Below are 22551 nucleotides of genomic sequence, written 5' to 3'. Positions count from 1 at the left end.
GGATAGGGTAAATAAACAAAGGTCTTTTCACTGGGGTTGGGGAGTCAAATTAGAGGACATAGGTTTAGGGTGAAAGGGGAAAAATTTAAAATGGATCTAAGGGGCAGCTTTTTCACGCAGAGGGTGGTGCGTGTATGGAATGAGCTGCCAGAGGAAGTGGTGGTGGTGGCTGGTACAATTGCAACATTTAAAAGGCATTTGGATGGGTATATGAATTGGAAGGGTTTAGAGGGATATGGACCAAGTGCTGGCAAATGGGACTAGATTAGGTTGGGATATCTGATTGGAATGGACAAGTTGGTCCAAAGGGTTGGTTTCCGTGCTGTATATCTGTGTCTATCGAGACACATCAGGAGAATGTCTGGGTAACAGACATTGGAGGGGACGGGGGGAAATAAGGATGGTGATAAGTTAGAAAATCATTGGTCGAATAATCCAGCGATCCGGGCCATTACCCTGGGAACACAGAGTTAAATCCCACCATGGCAGCTGCTGGACTGTCACTTAATAGTCTGGAGTTGAAAGGTAGTTACATGACATGATTTCTGATAGGCCTATTGCAAATCTTCTGGATGGATGCTGAACATTGGCCGAGGACACTGGACAGAAGGGTCTCCGCAACCTCACATCTCATCTCTCAGCTCTTCCCATCCATGCCCCGTGTGCTCTGGTATCTATTGGATTCACCTGAACATTGACACCACAAAGAAGAGCTCATAAGTTCTCCCCAGTATCCCACTCAGTCTTTAGTGCTCAACCTAAAAGGTAGCTATTAGTCATCATCATACCTCTGTGCAGGGGGACCTGACTGTTGTGTTTCCAATATTACAACATGACCTTCCACCTACTATACTCAATGCTCTGACCAATAAAGGAAAGCATACCAAACACCTTCTACACTATCATATCTACCTGCGACCCACTTGCAAGGATCTATGAACAACAATAATCAATCCTTCAATAAAACATTTTAATGGGCTGTAAAATATTTCAGCACATCTCGTGGTGACAAAAGACACTGTCTGAATGCAAGCCTTTCTTTCCAAGTGAAACCTATCCAGGAATCTAATGACCCAATTTCAACACAACCAACATCCTGTTTTAATTGTTAACAGGTCCACTGCAATGAAATGGCATTGTATATACTCTCCGGTATTCCCCAACTGTTACTCAACATTGTTTCATGCATTGCTTCCTCACCAAAATCTCAATTACATGAACCATATTATTTTGCATTAAGCTGTGTCATATTTGTATTGGGTTTCATTTTACACAAAAGCAACCACTGTCAGTCTGGGAACATTATGTGCTGATTGATGCTGTCAATTCACAGCACAGGACACAGCGCTCAACCTTCCTTCTTACTTCAATCTCCAAAACTCTTTCACTTCAGGACTTGAGTTGTCATGTTGAATTGTACAGGACATTGGTGTGGCCACGTTTGGAGTACTATGTCCAGTTGTGGTCGCCCTGTTATAGGAAGATTATTAAATTGGACAGGGTTCAGAAAAGATTTACCAGGATGTTGGCGGGAATGGACTGTTTGAGGTATAAATATGGACTGGAAAGTCTGGGACTTTTATCACCGAAACAAAGGATGTTGAGGGGTGATTCTATAGAGGTTTACAAAATCATAAGGGGTATGGATTGGATAAACAGCAAAGGCCTTTTCCCTGGGGTAGGACAGCTCAAAACGAGAGGGTGTAATTTTAAAGTGAGAGGAGAAAGGTTGAAAAGGGACTTGAGGGGCAAATTTTTCACACAGAGGGTGGTTCATATGTGAAATGTACTGCCAGAGGAAGTGGTAGGTGCAGGGACAGTTCCAACATTTAAAAAGCATTTGGACAGGTACATGAATAGGAAAGGTTTAGAGGGGTATGGGTTAAATGGAAGAAAAGGGGACTAGTTCAGCTTGGAAAACTTGGCCAGCATGGATAGGTTGGACGAAAGGGTCTGTTTCCTTGCTGTATGACTCTATATTCAGCCCAAATGGCCAGTCCCCATCAGCCTTTTCCTACCTAACCTCACAAACATAATCATTTACTTGTTTCTCTCTCACATGTGTTCAGCCAGCACTCCCTGAAATGCATCTATGCCATCAGTACTCCTTGTGATATTCACAGAATCCCTACAGTGTGGAAACAGGCCATTCAGTCCAACAAGTCCATGCCAACCCTCCAAAGAGCATCCCATCCAGACCTGTCCCATTCCTGTAACCCTGCATTTTCCATGTCTAACACTTAACCTACACAGCCTTAAAACCTACAGGGTAATCTGTTATGTCCAATTCATCTAATTCGCACATCTTTGGAGTGTGGGAAGAAACCGGGGCACTCAGCAGACATGGGGAGAGCATACAAACTCCACGCAGACAGTCACCCGAGGTTGGAATCAAACCTAAATCCCTGGTGCTGAGGCAACAGTGCTAACCACTGAGTCACCTGGGTATGTGCTCCAAATCTTAACCTCTTGTTTCAAACAATAGGCAGCCCCCCGAACATGTCCCACCATTCAATCATCTCATGACTCATCTACATTCCAACTCCTCCCAAATACCTGGCTCCATAAACTTCTGGCATACTTCCCTTCTGAATTCCCGAATGGGTTGGTTAATGACCAGCTTGTATTGATGCACACTACCGATATCACCAGAAGTAAGTTACCTCTAATCTTTCTCTTTCTAGAGAAAGGGGGTCCCCTCTGATAGGTGTGAGCTCTTAAGTCTTAAATATGAGGGTGCTACTGACATTATTGTCTTCCGTTGTAGGCTAACAACAAAGGGACATTTCCCAGTGAACATAAGAAATAGGAACAGAAATAGGCCATTCAGCCCTTTGAGTTTACTCCATTATTCTAGATCATGGTTGATTATCTATTCCAATGCCATTTCCACCTATACCCACATTCTCTCATTACTTGTATTTGTCTTGACCTTCATGAGCTGCTACAGTCCCCTGCGGTTGTGAATTCTAAAGGTTCATCAACTGTTTTCCTCTCGACCTGAAATTGCCTAATCCTGAGGCTGTATCCCATGGTTCTAGACCACCCCAACAGCTCTGAGGAAAAATCCTTTCTTTACCCACACGGTCTAGCCTTTTAATGAACTTTGCAAGCTTCAGTGAAATCACCCAGAAAATACAAGTCCAGATACCTCAATCTCTTTCCATGGGATAGTCACTCCATCCCAGGAAGTAGCGTGTTAAATCTCCATTGCATTCTCTCCATGAAATGGAGGCCCTTGCTTAGGATGATTGATCTCCTTCAGTGGAGCTAATGAATGGCAATGGGTGTCAAAATAAATGGAAATTGGTAACGTGGGGTGTTGTATAAATCAGAAAACTAGAGATGCAGGCAGAAATGAATGAATGAACGACCATTATTGTCACAAGGTAATGCAGTAATCATGGGTGACTTAAATCTATACATAGACTGGGTGAATCTAATGAGCACCAATTCTGAGGAGGACAAATTTCTGCAATGTGTGTGAGATGGTTTTCAAGGACAGGAACCAATAAGAGAACTGGCTACGTTAGATTTGGTAGCGTGCAATGAGAAAGGGCTAATCAATCTTGTTGTAAAAAAATCTTTAGGGAAGAGTGACCATAATATGGCAGAATGTCTTCAAACATAATGTCATAGGGTAGTTTGATCCCAATGAGTGTCTTAAATCTGAGGCAGGAAAACTTTGAAGGGTTGACAGGTAGATTGGCTGCAGTGCGTTGGGAAAATACATTGAAAGTATTTGAAGAATTATGCATGGTTTGCAACATACATTCCTGTAAAGCATAAAGCCCCAAGAGACAAAGAGAGTTAATCTTGGCCAACAAAAGAAGTTCAAGGTTGCATTAGGTCAAAGGAGACGTTTATAGAGTTGTCAAAAAATGTAAAACCTGAAGACTGGGAGCACTTAAGAATTCAGCAAAGGAAAGCCAAGAAACTGATAAACAAAGGGGGAATAGAATATATAGTAGCAAAGAACATAAAATAGATGGTAAAGGCTTCTATAGCTATGTGAAAAGGAAAAGATTAACAGAGGCAAATGTGGGTCTATTACAGGCAGACAGGATGTGAATCAGCAGGGAAGCAGGTTGTAGCACAGAAGCTAAATAATAACTGTTTCTACCTTCACAGAAGATGATGCATAAAATCTTCCAGAGAAATGACAGTCCAAGGGACTGATGAGAATAAGGAAATGAAAAAAAAGTTATTAAAAAAAAAGTTGAGCTGGAGGAATTAGTGGGACTGAAAGTTGACAACTCCCTAGAACCAGATGTTCTCCACCCTAGAGTGTTGAAAGAGTTGACTATCAAGCTAATGGGTGCAGTGGTGATCATCTTTCAAAATGCTATAGATTCTGGAATAGTGCCTGCATGTTGGAAGATTATAAATATTACCCCAGCATTTAAGAAAGAAGGGAGAGAGAAATAGGGCACTACAGAACTGTCAGTAGTAAGTGTCAGTAGTAAGGGAAATACTACAACCTATGACAAAGCTCTGCATAACTGGTATTTTAAAAATAATGGTAGGGTGGGGCAGAGTCAAGGTGAAAAAGTGTGGCACCGGAAAAGCGCAGCTAGTGTGGCAACATCCGAGGAGCAGAAGAGTCGACATTTCTGACATAAGCTCATTCCTGATGAAGAGCTTATGCTTGAAATGTCAACTCTTCTGCTCGTCAGTAGCTGCCTGACCGGCTGTGCTTTTCCAGCGCCACACTTTTTGACTCTGATCTCCAGCACCTGCAGTCCTCACTTTCTCCTGGGGCAGAGTCAATATGGATTTAAAGGAGGGAAATCAGTTTTGACAAACTGGTGGAAAGTTCCTTTTAAGGATGTTACTAGCTGAGTAGAAAAGAGAGAACCAGTGGATGTGGTGTATGTGGATTTTTTGGAAATCTTTCATACAGGAGGTTAGTGAACCTCAAATTGGAGGACAGTGTTTATTCTCTGAACTTGTTGAACTCAATGTTGTGGCTTGAAATCTGGATGTGTCTAAGCACCATATACAAGGTGCTAGAGATCTGGGAAGGCAGTGGTGCAGTGCTAACATTACTGGACGAGTTAGGCTAACATTGTGGAGGCATGGACTCAAATCACCCCATGGCAGCTACTGGAAATTTAATTAAATTAAAATCTGGAATTAAAAAAAGTTAGTCTCATGGTGTCCATGTCACTTTTACCGATTGTCATAAAAATCCACTTCTTTTTATTAGGAAATGAAATCTACTATCCTTACCCAGTTCTGGCTTACATAGGACTCCAGACCCATGGCAACCAGATCAATTCTTCATTGACCACTGGGCAATTAGGAATGGGCACTAAATGCTGGCCTAATCAGCAATGCCCTCATCCCATGAATGAATAAATTTCTGCAGTCTGCACTGGGCTTCACCAGAACATGGCAGGAGGCCAAGGACAGAAATATTACCATGAGTACAAGCTGCCATCCCCATGAGATTATCCCTTGTACCTCGAGAAAGTAGTCCTGTGAATTTAGGTCCAGGACTAGAACTGACCATTCAGAGCAGTCAATCTCTCGGTTACTGCACAGACATGATAATATGACTGCTACACTACTGCTCAAAGTCAGCTCTTCAAACTAGGCCTCAATGTTTTCAAAGTACGGTTTTAATTATACCCAAGGTCTTAGCAATCGCTGGAGTAACTTTACTTTGTTATTATCTCCCTGTACCATAATGCTAGATTCAATCCTGCAGGTTCAATATGCCTTAAATCTAGCTCTTTGCAAATAAACCAGTGATGAAATGGTTTCCTAATTAAGGGATCATCTGAGAATAGTGAATGCGGACAGAAGTCGAGAGTGTGGTGTTGGAAAAGCATAGCAGGTCAGGCAGCATCCGAGGAGCAGGAGAATAGACGTTTCGAGCAAAAGTCTTTCATCAGGAATTCCTGTTGAAGGGCTTTTTCCCGAAACGTCGATTTTCCCTGCTCCTCAGATGCAGCCTGACCAGCTGTGCTTTTCCAGCACCACACTCTCAACGTTAATCTCCAGCATCTGCAGTCCTCATTTTAGCCAAAGTGTGGACAGAAGTCTTCCTTTCTAGAAATACTTCCTGTTCAATTGAGGCATTCACAATTGGACAATTACTTGGATTAAATAAATGCGTAAGAATATGGAGAAAAGGCAAGAGAATGGCACTAGGTAACGATGCTCCTTTGAGGAGGATACTGGGCCGAATGGCCTCCTTCTGTACCATAAGCCTTTCTCAATTCCGTTTCACCCGTCTTTTTATACAAATGGCGGCTGAGAGAACTGTCAGCAGTTTACAAGTTCCAACACCAGGGGGCACAGTATTTGAAGCTGACACTCCCAGTGCAATACCACACAAGGATACTGCACAGATGCAGATCAGCGCTTTAGGTGAGATTTTAAACCAAAATCCCCTCTGCCTTTCTCTGTGGATATGAAAACGGATTCTACAGCATTATTGTGAAGAAGATCATGGGGCCTCTCCCCAGAGTTCTGGCCAATATTTAACCCTCAACCAACACTTCAAAGAGAGGAACCCAGTTTATTTGATAGTTATTGTGCAGAGTAAGATCCAGTCGAGCTGAATTGTTCTCTATATTACAGTAGTAACTGTACATCATTGGCTAAAACGTACTTTGCGATACCCTGAACTGCAGAAACACTCTACACAACAGGAAGGTGATGGCCAAGTGGTATTATCACTGGAGTGTTAATCCACTAGACGATGATCAACATTGTCTCATGAATAACAAGTAATAATGTGTAGTAGGAAGATCCATACAGTATGGGAACAGTGTGTTGATAACTAGACTCCCAATTTGTAGAGTGTTGCCGTGGATAATGTACGATTAGATAAGGACTGACAGTCAAGTGCCAAATAGTCCATAGACTGTTAATCCAATAGATTGGAGACCCGGATTTGAATCCCACTAGAGGAGATTGTTGAATGTGAATTCAATTTTTCTAAAAAATCTGGAATTAAGAGTCTAATAATGACAATAAATCGATTGTCAGAAGAACCCATCTGGTTCACTAATGCCCTTTAGGGAAGGAAATCCTCACCTGCTCTGGCCTACATGTGACTTCAGACCCATAGCAACGTAATTGACTCTTAACTGCCTCTTAGCCAGCGATGCCATCATCCCATGAATGAATAAAAAGGGGGTAAAAAAAACTTCTCTTTTCCTATTTTCCACAAGTACGGCTGCGTTGCTGTGACTGCATCTATATACGTGAGGCAGCAAACCTCAACTCCAAGTCTCCTGGCACTCACCGTCTGGCAAGGATGGAACTCCAGTGGTCGGGAAGTTGTTGCCACACTGTGCACAGCTATCAGAAGGAGGAGGAAATGTTCCATAGTTTCTACAGGGAATATAAGATGAAAACAATGTTTAGTAATAGGAATCAGTGACAAAATACAGCAAACAGCACACATTGTAAATGTAAAGAAAGTGGAAATGCTTACAGTTCTAACATAAATGTTGAACAACTTTGAGATGTAGAAACAGATATAACATATAATTAAAAAGTACCATATCATTGACTATCATTGATAGGCGTCATTAAATTACTGCAGTGTAGGTAGGCTGGAGTGAGGGAAGAGAAAGTTGAGGGTTAACTTGATAGAAGCTGATTATCTACCGCCCTTCCCCACCCCATGACCATTGAAGCTGGGAACACGTAAAATTGAATGGGTGGCTTTCCAGCTGACTGCTCACCAGACCAGCCAGCTTGAACCATCGTTTGCTAGAGGGTGGAGGAGAGAAAAAATGGTTGGGCAAAGACCTGGGCCTATGTTTTTTAGGTGGCCAGTTAATGACCAAAGGACTTCATCCCACCACTACCAATATTTTGCCCATGGTGATGGTCAGGGGGTGTGGAGGTGGGGGTTGGTGAGGTGATCTCCTTTGAGGTCTCCTTTGGCCCATTTCCCCTCTCCACCTCACACCTGCTCCCCCTCCCCACCCCAAAACACCCCACCCCTTTCTCACCCCTCTTAGACTCCTCATCAGCTTCTCAAATTTAGCCCCTCATTCCCTTCACCACTCCTCACTGAGCCACTCCTCAGTGGCTGCTGGGGCTAAAGACCTGTCAGGACTGGGTGCAGGTTAAATGGGAATCCTCCAGAGACAGAGGGTGGAGTCTCACCTTAAAACCATTAGTCCTCCTCTCAGCAAGGTGGGTCATAGGCAGGTCCCCAAAGGGGACAAGACTATTCTTGGATTCATTCTTCAGGGCAATGCCTTGACCAATCAGATTCCATTGGTTTGGTTTCAATTTAAACCAGGTTTGGCAGTTGACTGTTAGCCTTATCTAACTGTACATTGTCCACTCTACAAACTGGGAGTCCATTTATCAACACTCTCTTCCCGTACAGTATGGAACTTCCCACTACACATTATTACTCATTATTCATAAGAGAATGTTGATGAAAGTGAGACAAAAAGCTTCAACAAAATGTGTCACTTTTCAGCGAGATTTAAGACCATAAGACATGACTCTGCCATTCAATGCGATCATGGCAGATTTGATAATGCTTAATTCCTGCCTTTTCACCAATACTTTCACTTATTGATTAAAAATCCATCTATCTCAGCCTTGAATATACTTAACAACCCAACCTCAACCGTTCTGAGGAGAAATTCCTGCTCATCGCTGTCCTAAATATGTGATCGCTTGCTCGGAGATGATGCCCAGGTTTAGGATACCTGGTTGGCATGGATGAGTTGGGCCAAAGGGTCTTTTTCCATGCTGTATGACTCTTTAACTAGAGTACAAACAGTAAAACATTGTAAAATTCCTATGATATGGACAATGTTGTACTTGATTAAGCAGTTCTATAGGAACAACATAAAATCCATTGGTCTAGCTCACAACCAGCCCTCTTGGCTCCTACGCTGTTATAATATTGTCAGTTTGCTCATCTAATATCCACACTGGATGAGCCGAAAAATCGAAGACAGAAAACAATACCTTTGCCCACAGTTTAACAGACTGTTATCCAAATGTTGAATAAAGCAGAGAAAGACTTTCAGAGATTTACAAGGGTATGACTGTAAATCTATAGTTTAGCATTAACGATCCCTTCCAGAGCCTATCCCCTTCCAGCAGCCAACCTCCCTCATGGGTGGAGAATCGAGCTTTTTTTTTAAAAGTTTGATAATTCCACCACCATCTGAAGCAATCACCTAATGAACAAACAACAAATTACAAACATTAGGGGAAGTATAACAATGAATTTAAAAATAGTGTAGAAACACAGAAGGGAACTAAGTTGAAAAGAAATCGAGAACAGTTTTCTTTAAACATCCGGAAGTGATATTACATACAATTGATTGCCACTAAATCCCCTCTTTATCTATTATCCACCGCAGTGTTTCCAATCGCATTGCATGTTCTCTAATCAACCTGCTCAGGGATATTATCACACACCACTCGAGCAGGTAGAATTTAAACCCAGGCCTCCTGGTCTAGAGACAGGGACATTACCACTGCGCTACAAAAGCACATAATTAATCAAAATATTATTTGTAAACAACCTATTCAGAGACATAATTACGCAATTCTGAGCAGGTGGGATGTGATCCCAGACCTTCTAACTCAGAGATAGGGGCTGTGGCACAAGAAACCTTTCAATTAATGCAAAGTTCAATCAGCATCACCTGATCTTGATCAACTCCAAACCCGATGTGGTTTATATATAAAAAGGGACAGTATTTCTACTCACTACACACCCCTGTCAGAGCGTCACTGCATCCCTTTCCCTGTCTCAGGATGGGCAGAATGTTGGCAATCTTGCTGTCAAACTCATCTCCCACTTACGCACCAACACAAAGACCATCTCCTCACCTATGACCCCCACCTTAGTTTACCTGAAGCTGGTGAGCTGACAGTCTCCTCTGTCCTAAGGAAAATAACCACGGCCGCCCCATTCTTTTTCCTCATAGCTGCCAGCCCTTGCAACATTCTCTGTAATCTCTTAGAGCAATCATGACCTTCCTGCAGTGTGGTGACCAGAACTGTACACAAAACCCCAGCTGTGGCCTAACCTGTGTCTTATATAATTCCAGCATTCCTTCATTGGGCGAGGAACTGAATACAAGAACAGGAATGTAAATATTTCATAAACCTTCCTTACCAACTTCAGGGGCCTGTTAACATGTACTCCAAGGTCTCTCAATACCCTCCTGTTTACCTTGAGTATTTGCCCTCGCTGAATGCATTATCTCACTCTTCTTAAGATTCAATTCCATTTGTCATTTTTCCACTCACTCAACCAAACCAGTGATATCATCCTGCCATTAATAGCCATCCTCCTCACTGGAAAGAACCTGGCCAATTTTTCTGTTGTTTCCCACATTCAAGTCGAAGTCATTAAGAAACACCACAAATAGCGAGGGACCCACAACAGAGCCCTGTGGAAAGCCATTGAAACCACGTGTGTGTTGTAAACATTTTGGTCAATTGTTATCCTTTGTCTCCTGTTTTTTTTAAAATCAGACTAATACCTGAGGGCTGGGGTTAGACCATAAGACAAAGGAGCAGAAATTAGGCCATTCAGCCCATCAAGTCGGCTTTGCCATTCAATCATGGCTGATAAGTTTCTCAACCCCATTCTCTCGCTTTCGTCCCGTAACCCTTGATCCTCTTGATAATCAAGAACCTATCTATCTCGGTCTTAAGCATATTCAATAACTTGGCCTCCAGCGCCTTCTGTGGAAATGAATTCCATAGATTCCCCACTCTCTGGCTGAAGAAGTTACTCCATATCTCTGTTCTAAAAGGTCTTCCCTTTACTCTCAGGCTGTGTCCTCGGGTCCTGGTCTCTCTAACCAATGGAAACTAGATTACCTACAGTGCGGAAACATGCCCTTCGGCCCAACAAGTCCACACTGACCCTCCGAAGAGTGGATTAGTTAGATCAGCCATGGGTCTCATTGAATGGTCTTGGAGATTCAGAGGCCATGATGACCTACTCCCACGCCTTATTTGTATGTTTGTGCTGCAAAGCCAACATTACTTAACCTGGAAGCAATGCTACAATTTACAAAAAAAACACACCCTCCTTTTCAAGTCCATGATGTGGAGGTGCCAGTGTTGGACTGGGGTGGACAAAGTTAAAAGTCACACAAAGCCAGGTTACATTCCAACAGGTTTATTTGGAAATAAAAGCTTTCAGAACACTGCAACCCGATGATGGAGCGGCGCTCCGAAAGCTCGTCCTTCCAAATAAAGCTGTTGGACTGTAACCTGGTGTTGTGTGCTTTTGAACTTTTACAAATCCGTTCACAGATTTCTGATCTCAAATACTTTTCAACCCCACACTCTCGCTATCCCTAGGCAATGGCCCAGTGGTATTATCGCCAGACCCTTAATCGAAAAATTCAGCTAATGTTCTGGGGACCCACCACTACAGATGGTGGAATGTGAATTCAATAAAGATTCTGGAATTAAGGATCTACTAATGACCATAAAACCACTGTCAGGAAAAACCCATCTGGTTCACTAGTGTCCTTCAGGGAAGGAAACTGCCATCCTTACCTGGTCTGGCCTACATGTGACTCCAGCCTCACAGTAATGTGGTTGACTCTCAGCTGTCCTCTGAAATGGCCTAGCAAGCCACTCAGTTCAAGGGCAGCTAAGGATGGGCAATAAACGAATAAAAAAACTCCAGCCATTCAAGAACGTACCGTTTGCATTCCTCCACTATTTGCAGCCTCGCTCTCTTCCCACCCAACTCCCCCCGCCTCTCTCTCTCCCTCCCCCCCGCCTCTCTCTCTCTCCCCCGCCCCCCCGCCTCTCTCTCTCTCCCCCTCCCCCGCCTCTCTCTCTCTCCCTCTCCCACCCCGCCTCTCTCTCTCCCTCCCCCGCCTCTCTCTCCCTCCCCCCGCCTCTCTCTCTCCCCCCTCCCCCGCCTCTCTCTCTCTCCCCCTCCCCCCCACCTCTCTCTCTCCCTCCCCCCCGCCTCTCTCTCCCTCCCCCGTGCCTCTCTCTCTCCCCCCAGCCTCTCTCTCTCCCTCCCCCCAGCCTCTCTCTCTCCCTCCTCCCCCCCGCCTCTCTCTCTCTCCCTCCCCCCGCCTCTCTCTCTCCCTCCCCCGCCTCTCTCTCTCCCTCCCCCGCCTCTCTCTCTCCCTCCCCCGCCTCTCTCTCTCCCTCCCCCCGCCTCTCTCTCTCCCTCCCCCCGCCTCTCTCTCTCTCCCTCCCCCCCGCCTCTCTCTCTCCCTTCTCCCCCCGCCTCTCTCTCTCTCCCCCCGCCTCTCTCTCTCTCTCCCTCCCCCCCGCCTCTCTCTCTCTCCCCCCGCCTCTCTCTCTCTCCCTCCCCCCGCCTCTCTCTCTCCCTCCCCCGCCTCTCTCTCTCCCTCCCCCCGCCTCTCTCTCTCCCTCCCCCCGCCTCTCTCTCTCTCCCTCCCCCCCGCCTCTCTCTCTCCCTTCTCCCCCCGCCTCTCTCTCTCTCCCCCCGCCTCTCTCTCTCTCTCCCCGCCTCTCTCTCTCTCCCTCCCCCCTCCTCTCTCTCTCCCTCCGCCTCTCTCTCTCTCCCTCCCCCCTCCTCTCTCTCTCCCTCCCCCCCGCCTCTCTCTCTCCCTCCCCCCCGCCTCTCTCTCTCCCTCCCCCCCGCCTCTCTCTCTCCCCCTCCCCCCGCCTCTCTCTCTCCCTCCCCCCCGCCTCTCTCTCTCCCCCTCCCCCCGCCTCTCTCTCTCCCTCCCCCCCGCCTCTCTCTCTCTCCCTCCCCCCGCCTCTCTCTCTCTCCCTCCCCCTGCCTCTCTCTCTCTCCCTCCCCCCGCCTCTCTCTCTCTCCCTCCCCCCGCCTCTCTCTCTCTCCCCTTCCCCCCCCTCTCTCTCTCCCTCCCCCCGCCTCTCTCTCTCTCCCCCTTTCCCCCCCCTCTCTCTCTCTCCCTCCCCCCCACCCCTCCCGCCTCTCTCTCTCTCTCTCTCCCCCCCACCCCTCCTGCCTCTCTCTCTCTCTCTTTCTTTCTGAATCAGGTTTGGACTGTCTGCCCCAACATCGGTGTCAGATTTTACTTCAGTACACTCCTGCAAGAGGTTTTAGTGTGTTTCATAAAAAAGGTGCCATATTAAGCTAGTTGTTGTTGATACATATAAAAGGGATGAAAATGCAAAAAGCGTCACGAGATAAATAAGGAACACGTTACTATAAGCATGGTCTGAACAATGTCAGAACCCCAACAGCGAGTAATATAAACAACTCTGGAAACGGGGGGGCTTAATTTAAGCACTGAACCAATGAAATCTTGCGCTTGGCGATATTAATTAGACAGATGGATTGTTCCCTATATGAGTTAGACAATTATTATCCACAATTTTCCAGCACAGCCCGGGAAAAAGTTCGGAATGGGAGCAGCAAGATCGATAGGTCGCCCCGGGAAGCTCACCCAGGTTAAAAGGTTACTCTTGGAAAAACATTGTCCTCCTTTGAAGGCAGGAGGAGAGATTTAACAAATACTTGAATTTTCAAGTGATTTTGACAGAGGGGAGTAGATGGACTAGAATAGAAATCGCTGGAAAAGCTCAGCGGGCTTTGTGAAGAGAATGTGGGTTGAGTAACCCATCCTCAGAGCAGCAACCGCAGTTTTGAGTTTTTTTTTAACCGAGTAGCTAGACACAGGGTACAGTCAGCTCTTGTATAACATGATGGAAGGGTTTTATTTTGTGTAACCCCGCTTCACAGAAGGATTTGCGCTTTAAGACACAGCACTGAAAGTCTTGGTGATGTAACTGCATTACAGCCAACACACGTTTGTACGGTACAAAGAGTATCCCCAATTTGTCAATCGGGCTACAGTGAATTCGGGTTGACGAAACGCATGTTATAACTGAACGACCGGTAATCACTAATCACAGAACACACACTTCACCTAAAACGAAGAACTGCTGTAAATCTGAAACAAAATCAGAAATTGCTGGAGAAACTCAGAAGGCCTGGCAGCATCTGTGGAGAGAGAAACGGAACCAAGTGACCTTCCTTCAGTTCCGACCAAACCTGCTGAGTTTCTCCAGCTTTTCCCCCTTCTGTTAACACAGCCAAAGATCCGCAGAGGAGATGAACAGTATGATTTTCTTTTTAAAAATAAATCAGGTTGGTAAGACTTGCACTGACATAGCACCTTTCAGCATCTCTGGTCATTCCAAAATCGATCTTAAAGATTAGTGCAGGTGAACCAATGGAGTTGTGAAAAAGGTCTGCACTGGAGTGGGGAGTCGTGGGTGAGTTTGGTGATTTGAGGGGTGCTTTCTATATTTCCGTCTGGGCCAGTCTATCTCCACATGCCTTGCGGTGTTTACTTGCTAACTCTGGGATATAAAGCTACAATACGCTGCCTGAAAGATTGGTGGGAAAAGGTGCAAAGAATTGGACACAGAGGGGAGAAAGCTTGCAAGGCAAGGGGAGAAAGAGCACATTCATAGAATCCTTACAGTGCACAAAGAGGCCACTTGGCCCATTAAGTCTGAACTGTCCCTCCGAAGAGCATCCTACCCAAACCCAGCCTATCCCTGTAACCTTGCATTCCAAATGGCTAATCCACCTAGCCTGCTCTTCCGAAGGCAATTTAGCATGGCCAATCCAGTTAACATGTATATCTTTGGATTGTGGAAGGAAACCCAGAGAGGACCAAAGCAGACACAGGAGAACATGCAAACTCCATGCAGACACTCTGCCAGAAGGTGGAATCGAACCCGGGTCCCTACCGCTGTGAGGCAGCAGTGCTAACCAGTAAGCCACCATACCGACTAATTGGGTAGCTTGCATTAGACGGGTCAGCACAGCCATGACAGGCCAAACGGTCTCCTTGATTCTGGAGGAACAGAAAAGAAAGTCAACAGGCTGAAGAAATATGCTCTTACCTCAGGCAGTTTCGAGCTGGACCGTTGTTTTCAGAAATGCAACTGGCATGAGATAAACACTCAGCAGGAATGTTTCCGTAACAGACCGACACCCGCATAGGAGTAACCTTCAGTTTCATGGAGTTCTTCTCAAACCATTTACTGTCTGGTGGCTAAGTGAGTTTCTGATCTCTCTGCTGACTGTAGATAAAACATCAAAGTCAAAGCGCTTCAGATTGAAGACAATTGACTCCGACCTCATCTGTCCAGACTAAAGAGAGCAAGCACTGTCTCTTATCACTTAAAGACAAGTGGTCTCTGGCTACCTTTCTACCTGATTAGAGTTAATGTTCAATAGGTGACAGAAGATGGCAACAAGGTACCAAGGGAGAGGCTGGCTAAAATCAAAGCACAGAACATCCCCCTCAACGACACACTCTAACTCACAGTGCAGAATCCCTTTTAAAACTTCATCATGGTTTCAGCTGTTCACACTTTGAAAACCCACTCTGATATGTCATGAAAGGTGCTATATAAATGCAAGTCATGTCCAATCTTCTGAGGTTATGGTGGCAGACAGAGAGATTTGTGAGACATTCCTTTCTCTTTGTTGTTGATTGTCAGGGGAGAAAAGAACCCATCTACTTCATGCCTGGCCTTGAGGGAAGGAATTCTGCTGTCCTTACCTGATTTGACCTACATGTGACTCCAGACCTAGAGCAATGTGGATGATTCATAATTAGGGACAGGCAATAAACACAGGCCTGGCCATTGACACCCACATCCCATGAATTAATAAGAATAAATTCCCCATCTGAAGGCACTGACTCACAACAGATTGAGCAGGCTCCTCACTCAACTGACCAGTTTTCAGGAACTTTGAATAGGGTTGATTGTGCAAACTCTCAATCTTTTGTTGTTACACATTCTTCCCGTCTCTGCGTGGGTTTCCTTCAGGTGCTCCGGTTTCCTCCCACAGTCCAAAGATGTGGAGGTTAGATGGATGGGAAATGCAGGATGACAGGGATAGGGAAAGGAGGTAGGGGGTCTGGGTGGGATGCTTTTCGGAGGCTTGGTGTGGACTAAATGGTCTGCTTCCACACTGTAGGGCTTCTATGATTCTATCAAATATTATTGGGAAGAAAGAGACATTTACCAATCCTCTTGTTTTGCAGTCATCAGGGCAAATGCAAGGATGCTTAACAGGCACACACATTTATACTACAGGAGAAAAGGAAATTGGGTCATTGGCAAGTTGATTGCTTCCTCCATGACAACATCATTGCTAATGGAGATCAATAGGCACCACTTCTCCTGGCAATTCAAAGAAGGCATGAGAGTTGAACATATTCCTTTTATTTTGAAGAGCTATGGAAGTGGAGGGGGGGGGGTGCTACTTATGAATATTGTTTGCTCCTCGCAAGTATAAATAAATCACGTTATGAGCTCAACTGATTCAGGCGAGGATTTTACAACATACTGTCGCTCTCAATTCCTATGTCCTGATTATCTTAAAGTAGTCACCAGCAGTTATTAGCACACGCAGAGCTGTTCGGCAAGTGTTGCAAATGAATAATGAAAGCTTAAGAAGCTGTGTCAACTTGTTAGCAGGACTGGATGGTACAACAGGTTAGCGACTTTACAAATAATGTGCACAAGAAACAACAGTAGACCACTCAACTCTTTGAACCCCCTCTGCCGTTCAGTTAGATCATGGCTGATCATTACTGGGCTGTTACCTCGGTGAGACTAGGAGCTCCTGACTAACTACATCCAACCCCAGACGATGATGATCAGAAACCATTGCTAAACGAAAGAACAAATTTGTACAGGTCACCTTTCATAAAGGGAATCTAACCTACCTCCCCAGAACATAAGCAGGGGTCTCTGGATTGATAGTCCCCCCAAGTAACACAGCTGCCAACTGGTGCACAGCATGCTGCCACTATAGCAATGCAATAATGAGAGGTAATATGTTGTTCTGACGATGGTTGAGAGATAAATATTAGCTAGGGCACTGGGGAGATCTTTACTGCTTTACATGTTGGCTATGGAACCTCTTACAATATACCTAAAGGGGTGGACAGAGCTTTGCTATGGAGTCTCATTCCAAAGACAGCCTTCAACAGTGCTGCACTCCCTCAGTACTGCACCACCTACCTTCCATTCCTTTAAAAAATGTAAAATCTATCTATCGGTTGGTTGGTACAGTACTTCCTGTTTTGAAGTTCCACTAATCTATCAAGGTGTGATCCATCAAATCTTCCACTAGAGTTTTGTCGAGTCTGATTTCTTACCAGAGCTAACTTGTGTGATGTGCAGTACACCCTACAGCAAACTGCATTTAATAAAAAGGTGTCTTAATTCGGTAGTGTTTTTCCAAATGACAGACACTCAATTATCTAGTAGTGGCCCCACCAACACCCTCCCTTCAGTTGTTGGGAAACCGCACTACCTCTTACCCCCAACACGCCCCTCTTTTAAAACCATTAGCCTTTTTGAAATTCCCCTTGAGATGTGAATTTTATGACCAAGAAAGGTGGATTAGTAGCATCATCACTGCACAGACTCTATCAGTATGAAACTCACCACACATACCTGCGCGGAAATTCAATCCAATTGGTAGCCAACAGCTTAGAAGTGACCAGGAGGATGTTACCAGGATGGTGCAGGGAAAGCTAAGGTTAACTCTTGCCAAGGAGTTCATGTGGGAAAGAGGGCTAAAAGGAGCAATCCCTCACTGATTTTACAATATCCTGAAATCAAGGAAGTCTTGTTTTGCCAGTGTTTTGCTTCCGGTGGTAGGAACCGGAAAGTACGGAGCAGGGAATATCCAGTTTTTTGCATTATCAGGTTTCATGGCAGATTTGATAAGCAGTATAAAGAATAAACAAAATCCAAAACCAGCTGTCATCTTAGCCAATCCAGGAGTTTCCAAATGATGCAAACTAAGTCGTTATTTTTAATTATTCATTTGTGAAACGTGGGTATTGCTGTCCTGGTCACATATTGCTCATCCCCCTAATTCCCAGAGGACAATTAGGAGTCAATCACATTGCTGTGGCTCTGGGGTGATACACAAGGCAAGACCAGGTAAGGATAGCAACTTCCTTCCTGAAAGGGGCATTAGTGAATTGGATGGGGTTTTCCGACAATAGTTACACGGTCACCATGAGATTCGTATTTCCATATTTTGTTTTGAATTCAGATTCCACCATCTATCTTAGCAGGATTTGAACCTATGTCCCCAAAAGGGGTGGCACGGTGGCTCAGTGGTTAACACTGGTGCCTCACAGCACCAGGGTCCCAAGTTCGATTCCAGCCTTGAGCGATTGTCTGTGTGGAGTTTTCACACTCTCCCCGTGTTTGTGTGGGTTTCCTCTGGGTGCTCCGGTTTCCTCCCACAGTCCAAAGGTGTGCAGGTCAGGTGAATTGGTCATGCTAAATTGCCCATAGTGTTAGATGTATTAGTCAGAGGGAAATGGGTCTGGGTGGGTTACTCTTCGGAGGGTCGGTGTGGACTTGTTGGGCCGAAGGGCCTGTTTCCACACTGTAGGGGATCTTAAAAACATATATAAACGGGGTCTCTGGATTGATAGTGTAACCATTATACAACTAAACCACCATCTCCTCCAACATGAGAAGGAGCAAGTTGCAGCTTGGAGTTCACAGGGGCAAAGAACAAGATGCTAGGACAAATGATTACCATTTAACCAGTCTAGAAATTGTAAACAGGTTACAGCCAAAGCACTTCTGAAGTTCAGTTCCTGTTGTAATGTGGGGAAGCAGCACTCCACTTGCACAAAGTAAGCTCCCACAAACTGCAATGCAATATGAACAGGTAATCTTTTTTTTTTTACAATTACAGGCAAGAAATAAATATTGTCCAGGGAGAATTCCTCCACTTGGTGGCTCTGGGGTCTTTCAGGCCCTTAGGCCCCAGCTTAACATCTTATTCAAAAAATGGCACCTCCTGATGGAATTGCAACCAAATTATTTTCCCATCCATGTCCGAATTCTTCATCACATAAAAACCTGGAGCCAAGGTACAACCTAGTGGCCTACCTGTTTTCTACCTTGTTACCTGTCTCTCATCCCTCCTCGACAAATCTTTTCTCAAAATATCATTTTACATGATACAGCATCAAATTGATTTAGGATCACTCCTGTGAAGCACCTTGGGACTTTTCTACCACTTTAGAAAATGGTGCTATACAAATGAAAGCTGTAACTGTTGGATGGCAGTTCTGCATTGTTGCCTGCCCAGCAGTTAAAGGCAATGGGAGGAATAATTGGCTTTTGATATTCATTTCTCTTATAATAACACTTCATTCGTGCCACTGTGACCTTTCAAAATGCTTCTGAAGCAATGAATAACTATTGGTAGCCATAACGAAGTGAAACAGCAAAGTCCATATGCAAACTCCAGGTTATTTGGGGTGACTTTAGGCTGCATTAACAGGCGAGAGTCTGTCATTTCAGTGAGTTACATTTTTTTTCCACAGCCATGGAACTAAAGCTCATTCAAAGACAGCACCTCTGACAATTAGTGAGTGTTAACCAAGATTACACATTGCATTCTGAACCAGGCCTATCTCCACAATCCTGTGAGCACGGTCAAATTAGGTACAGGTTCTCTTGAAAGGATTGCTGCCTCACGTTGCGACTGACTTTCCTACCTGTAAACAGTACAAACCTCCCAAAAGCCCATCCACTCAGAAACCTCTGTCAATGCAGGAAGGTTGCCATCAGACCTTCAAATGTCTCCTTCCGTTCAACGAGATCATGGTTGACCTATATTTTAATTCATGGTATTCCTTGTTTTTAAAAGAAAACTCATTCCTTGGACGAGTGGCCATCTCTGGCTGAGCCAGAATTTACTACTCGTCCCTAGTTGCCCTTGATAAGGTGGTGGCGAGCTGCCTTCTTGAACTGTTGCAGTCCAAAAGGTAGACCCACAATGCCCCTGGGGAGGGAATACTGGGATTTTGACTTAATGACAAACAGCGAACTAGTTCCAAGTGAGGACGGTGAGTGGTTTGGAGAGGAACTTGCATGGGGTGGTGGTGCCATGTATCTGCTAGCCTTGTTCTTTGAGATGGAAGTAGATGGAGGTGCTGTCTGAGGAGCCTTGGTGAAATGGTACACACTACTACTGAGCATCGATGCTGGCGGGAGTGGATGTTTATGGATGGGGTGCCAAACAAGGGGACTGTTTTGTCCTGGATAGTGCTAAGATTCTTAAGTGTTGTACTCCCCATCCATCTTGACAACTGGGGAGTATTCAAACACGCTCATGACTTATGACTTGCTTTGATTCCATAGTTCTTAATACCCTCACCCAACAAAAATCTACCCACCTCAGTTTCGATTTTACTGGCTCAGACACATGTTGAGTGTGCTCTAAATGTGAAGAAGTATTTCCTGACATCCCCAAAAGAAACACAAAAGAACAGCGGGTGTTGGAAATCAGAAACAAAAACAGCAATTGCTGGGAAAACATCGCAGGTCTGGCAGCAGCTGTGGAGAGAAATCAGAGTTAACGTTTCGGGTCAAGTGACCCCTCCCCAGAGCTGCCAGACCTGTTGAATTTTTTTCAGCAATTTGGTTTTGATTTTCTTCCTGACATCATTCCTGAATGACGTAAAATTAGGGTTATGGCTTTGTGCTCTCCTCACCCTTGACTCTACGTCAAGGAAATACATTAGATGGACAGTCACTATCAATTACTGTCATCGCCTCATTCACCCGCTAATCTGTAGTCCAGAGAATGTGGACTGATGTAGTAAGATGGCTGTCTCTACAAATCTGTCCTCCTAATTAGCCTGTTTAACTCTGACTTAACTCAATGCAAAATGGCACAAAGCTACATATGAACTGTATGTACAAAAGCACACTTCAGGAGTCAACATAGCGGGCAAGATGTGGCTGTAGCCTTTTAACCATTTACATTGGGGAACAGTTCAGAGGTTCACATCCAGGACCTGAAATGCCACTCAGGTTGGGTGGTGGGATGGGGAAAGTGGTATTCTCATTTCCTAGAACTCCCTGCTGTAGCAAGCAACACTGGGTGATTTTGTCTCCTGTCGGCTGGAGATCAGATTGCTGGCAAGGGATCACAGAGTGCAAGTAGGAAAGCCCAGTGGCAGTGTACAAAATGAAAAAAAAAAGCCACAATTATACATTCAAGAGACAGAAGGAAAAATAGCTCAATGCTCCAATTAGTTTATTTACAAACAATATTCCTATTGCAAAAACAATACAGCTCAGATTCTGGAAGATGTCCATAAAGCTCTTTGCATTAAGGAGACAACTATTTAATTACTACACACACACAGATTTAACTCATTGTTACAGTGCACTAATATCTAAACACAGCCATGATGTTTTACATTGTGGTTCACTTGTTTCGCACATCCTTTTTTGGTGAATAATAAAATTGATGTCTAGGCCTAAGTGTTTCACAAATCCATCCTTTCATTCATACACCAGTTTCTTGATTTGGATTATTTACACTGTGCTGTACAGAGCAGCAGGGGTAGTGATGTAGGGTTAGTGTCCCAGCTTCTGAGCCAACAGCTCTGGGTTCGTTTCCCACCCAGGAATCAGTAGCTGTGGAAGGCACTCTCATGACACAGTTGATTGTCAAACTGCAAGTTGTTCTGAACTCATATCACTGGTGGGTGGTAGGAACAGGAGAGATTCCTGGTCAGTCATAGAGATGTACAGCACAGAAGCAGAACCATTCGGTCCAGCTGATCCATGCCAACCAGATATCCTAACTTAATCTAGTCCCATTTGCCAACACTTGGTCCATATCCCTCTAAATTCTTCCTGCTCATATACCCATCCAGATGCCTTTTAAATGTTGTAATTGTACCAGCCTCCACCACTTCCTCTAGCAGTTCATTCCATACACGTACCACCCTCTGCATGAAGATATTGCCCCTCAGGTCCCTTTTAAATCTTTCTCCTCTCACGTAAAACTTATGTCCTGTAGTTTTGGACTCCACCACCCCAGGGAGAAGACTTTGACTATTCACCCTATCCATGCCCCTCATGTCATGGAAAGAGCATCTACCATCACTGTGCACAGCTCCAGGCAACAATATACATGTAAAAACTGCACTTTGTCACCATAACTCTGTCTCCCATACTAAGGTGTAATATGACGTTAAGCAGAGTACCCCGTACATTAACAGGCCCTTTGCCCCAAGACATCTCTATATACCCCATAAAGGACTTTTGTCATTCCAGCTCTTCATTCCAGACTTTCAGCAGTGTGTTCCTTCCTCACCCTGGGCAAAGTGGAAACTGATTCATACAGACAACGCAGTACCAGATGCAGACACAGATCCCTATCATTAAGAAAACGAGTCATTAGCTTTGGGCTAGAGAGAGGAAATAAAATCAGCCAGACTTCCTGTTCATCACAGAATTACACTTTGCAGTTTTGATGTTGAAATTATAGCCCCGGTTATTCATTGCTGGGAGGCTAGGTGGGGCTATGAATTGGTGCATGGACTAAGCCCACCCCATTCCCTCTCTGGTAGGGTTACTGGAATGACCAGTCACCAAGGGAAGAAGGGGATGTCTGAATGCTTCTCAAGCTGACCAGGGTAGAACCTTTTCAGTGGAAAAGGGGAGGAAAAAAAGATGAAAGAAGGAGCTGTCATTTTGTCCAACATGTACATTCCTTTAACAGATTGTGACCAATCCCAT

The 22551-nt window shown here is 44.8% G+C and overlaps 1 protein-coding gene across 1 annotated transcript in view; it reads right to left on the bottom strand.

Annotated features, from left to right (window-relative positions):
- LOC122550942 (transforming growth factor beta activator LRRC32) overlaps positions 1–22551 on the bottom strand; it is a 35961-nt gene that overhangs the window by 8313 nt on the left and 5097 nt on the right. The window contains exon 2 of the mRNA XM_043692451.2: positions 7262–7350. Coding sequence (XP_043548386.1) covers positions 7262–7345 — 84 coding nt within the window. The 5' untranslated portion in view covers positions 7346–7350. The remainder of the gene's footprint in view (positions 1–7261; positions 7351–22551) is intronic.

Source organism: Chiloscyllium plagiosum, unplaced genomic scaffold (assembly GCF_037043375.1).
Source record: "Chiloscyllium plagiosum isolate Xiang-an unplaced genomic scaffold, Cpla_swu_hap1 HiC_scaffold_6, whole genome shotgun sequence".
NCBI lineage: Eukaryota > Metazoa > Chordata > Chondrichthyes > Orectolobiformes > Hemiscylliidae > Chiloscyllium > Chiloscyllium plagiosum.
Note: the sequence above shows the minus strand (reverse complement) of the source record. Positions and strands in the feature narration are given on the sequence as shown.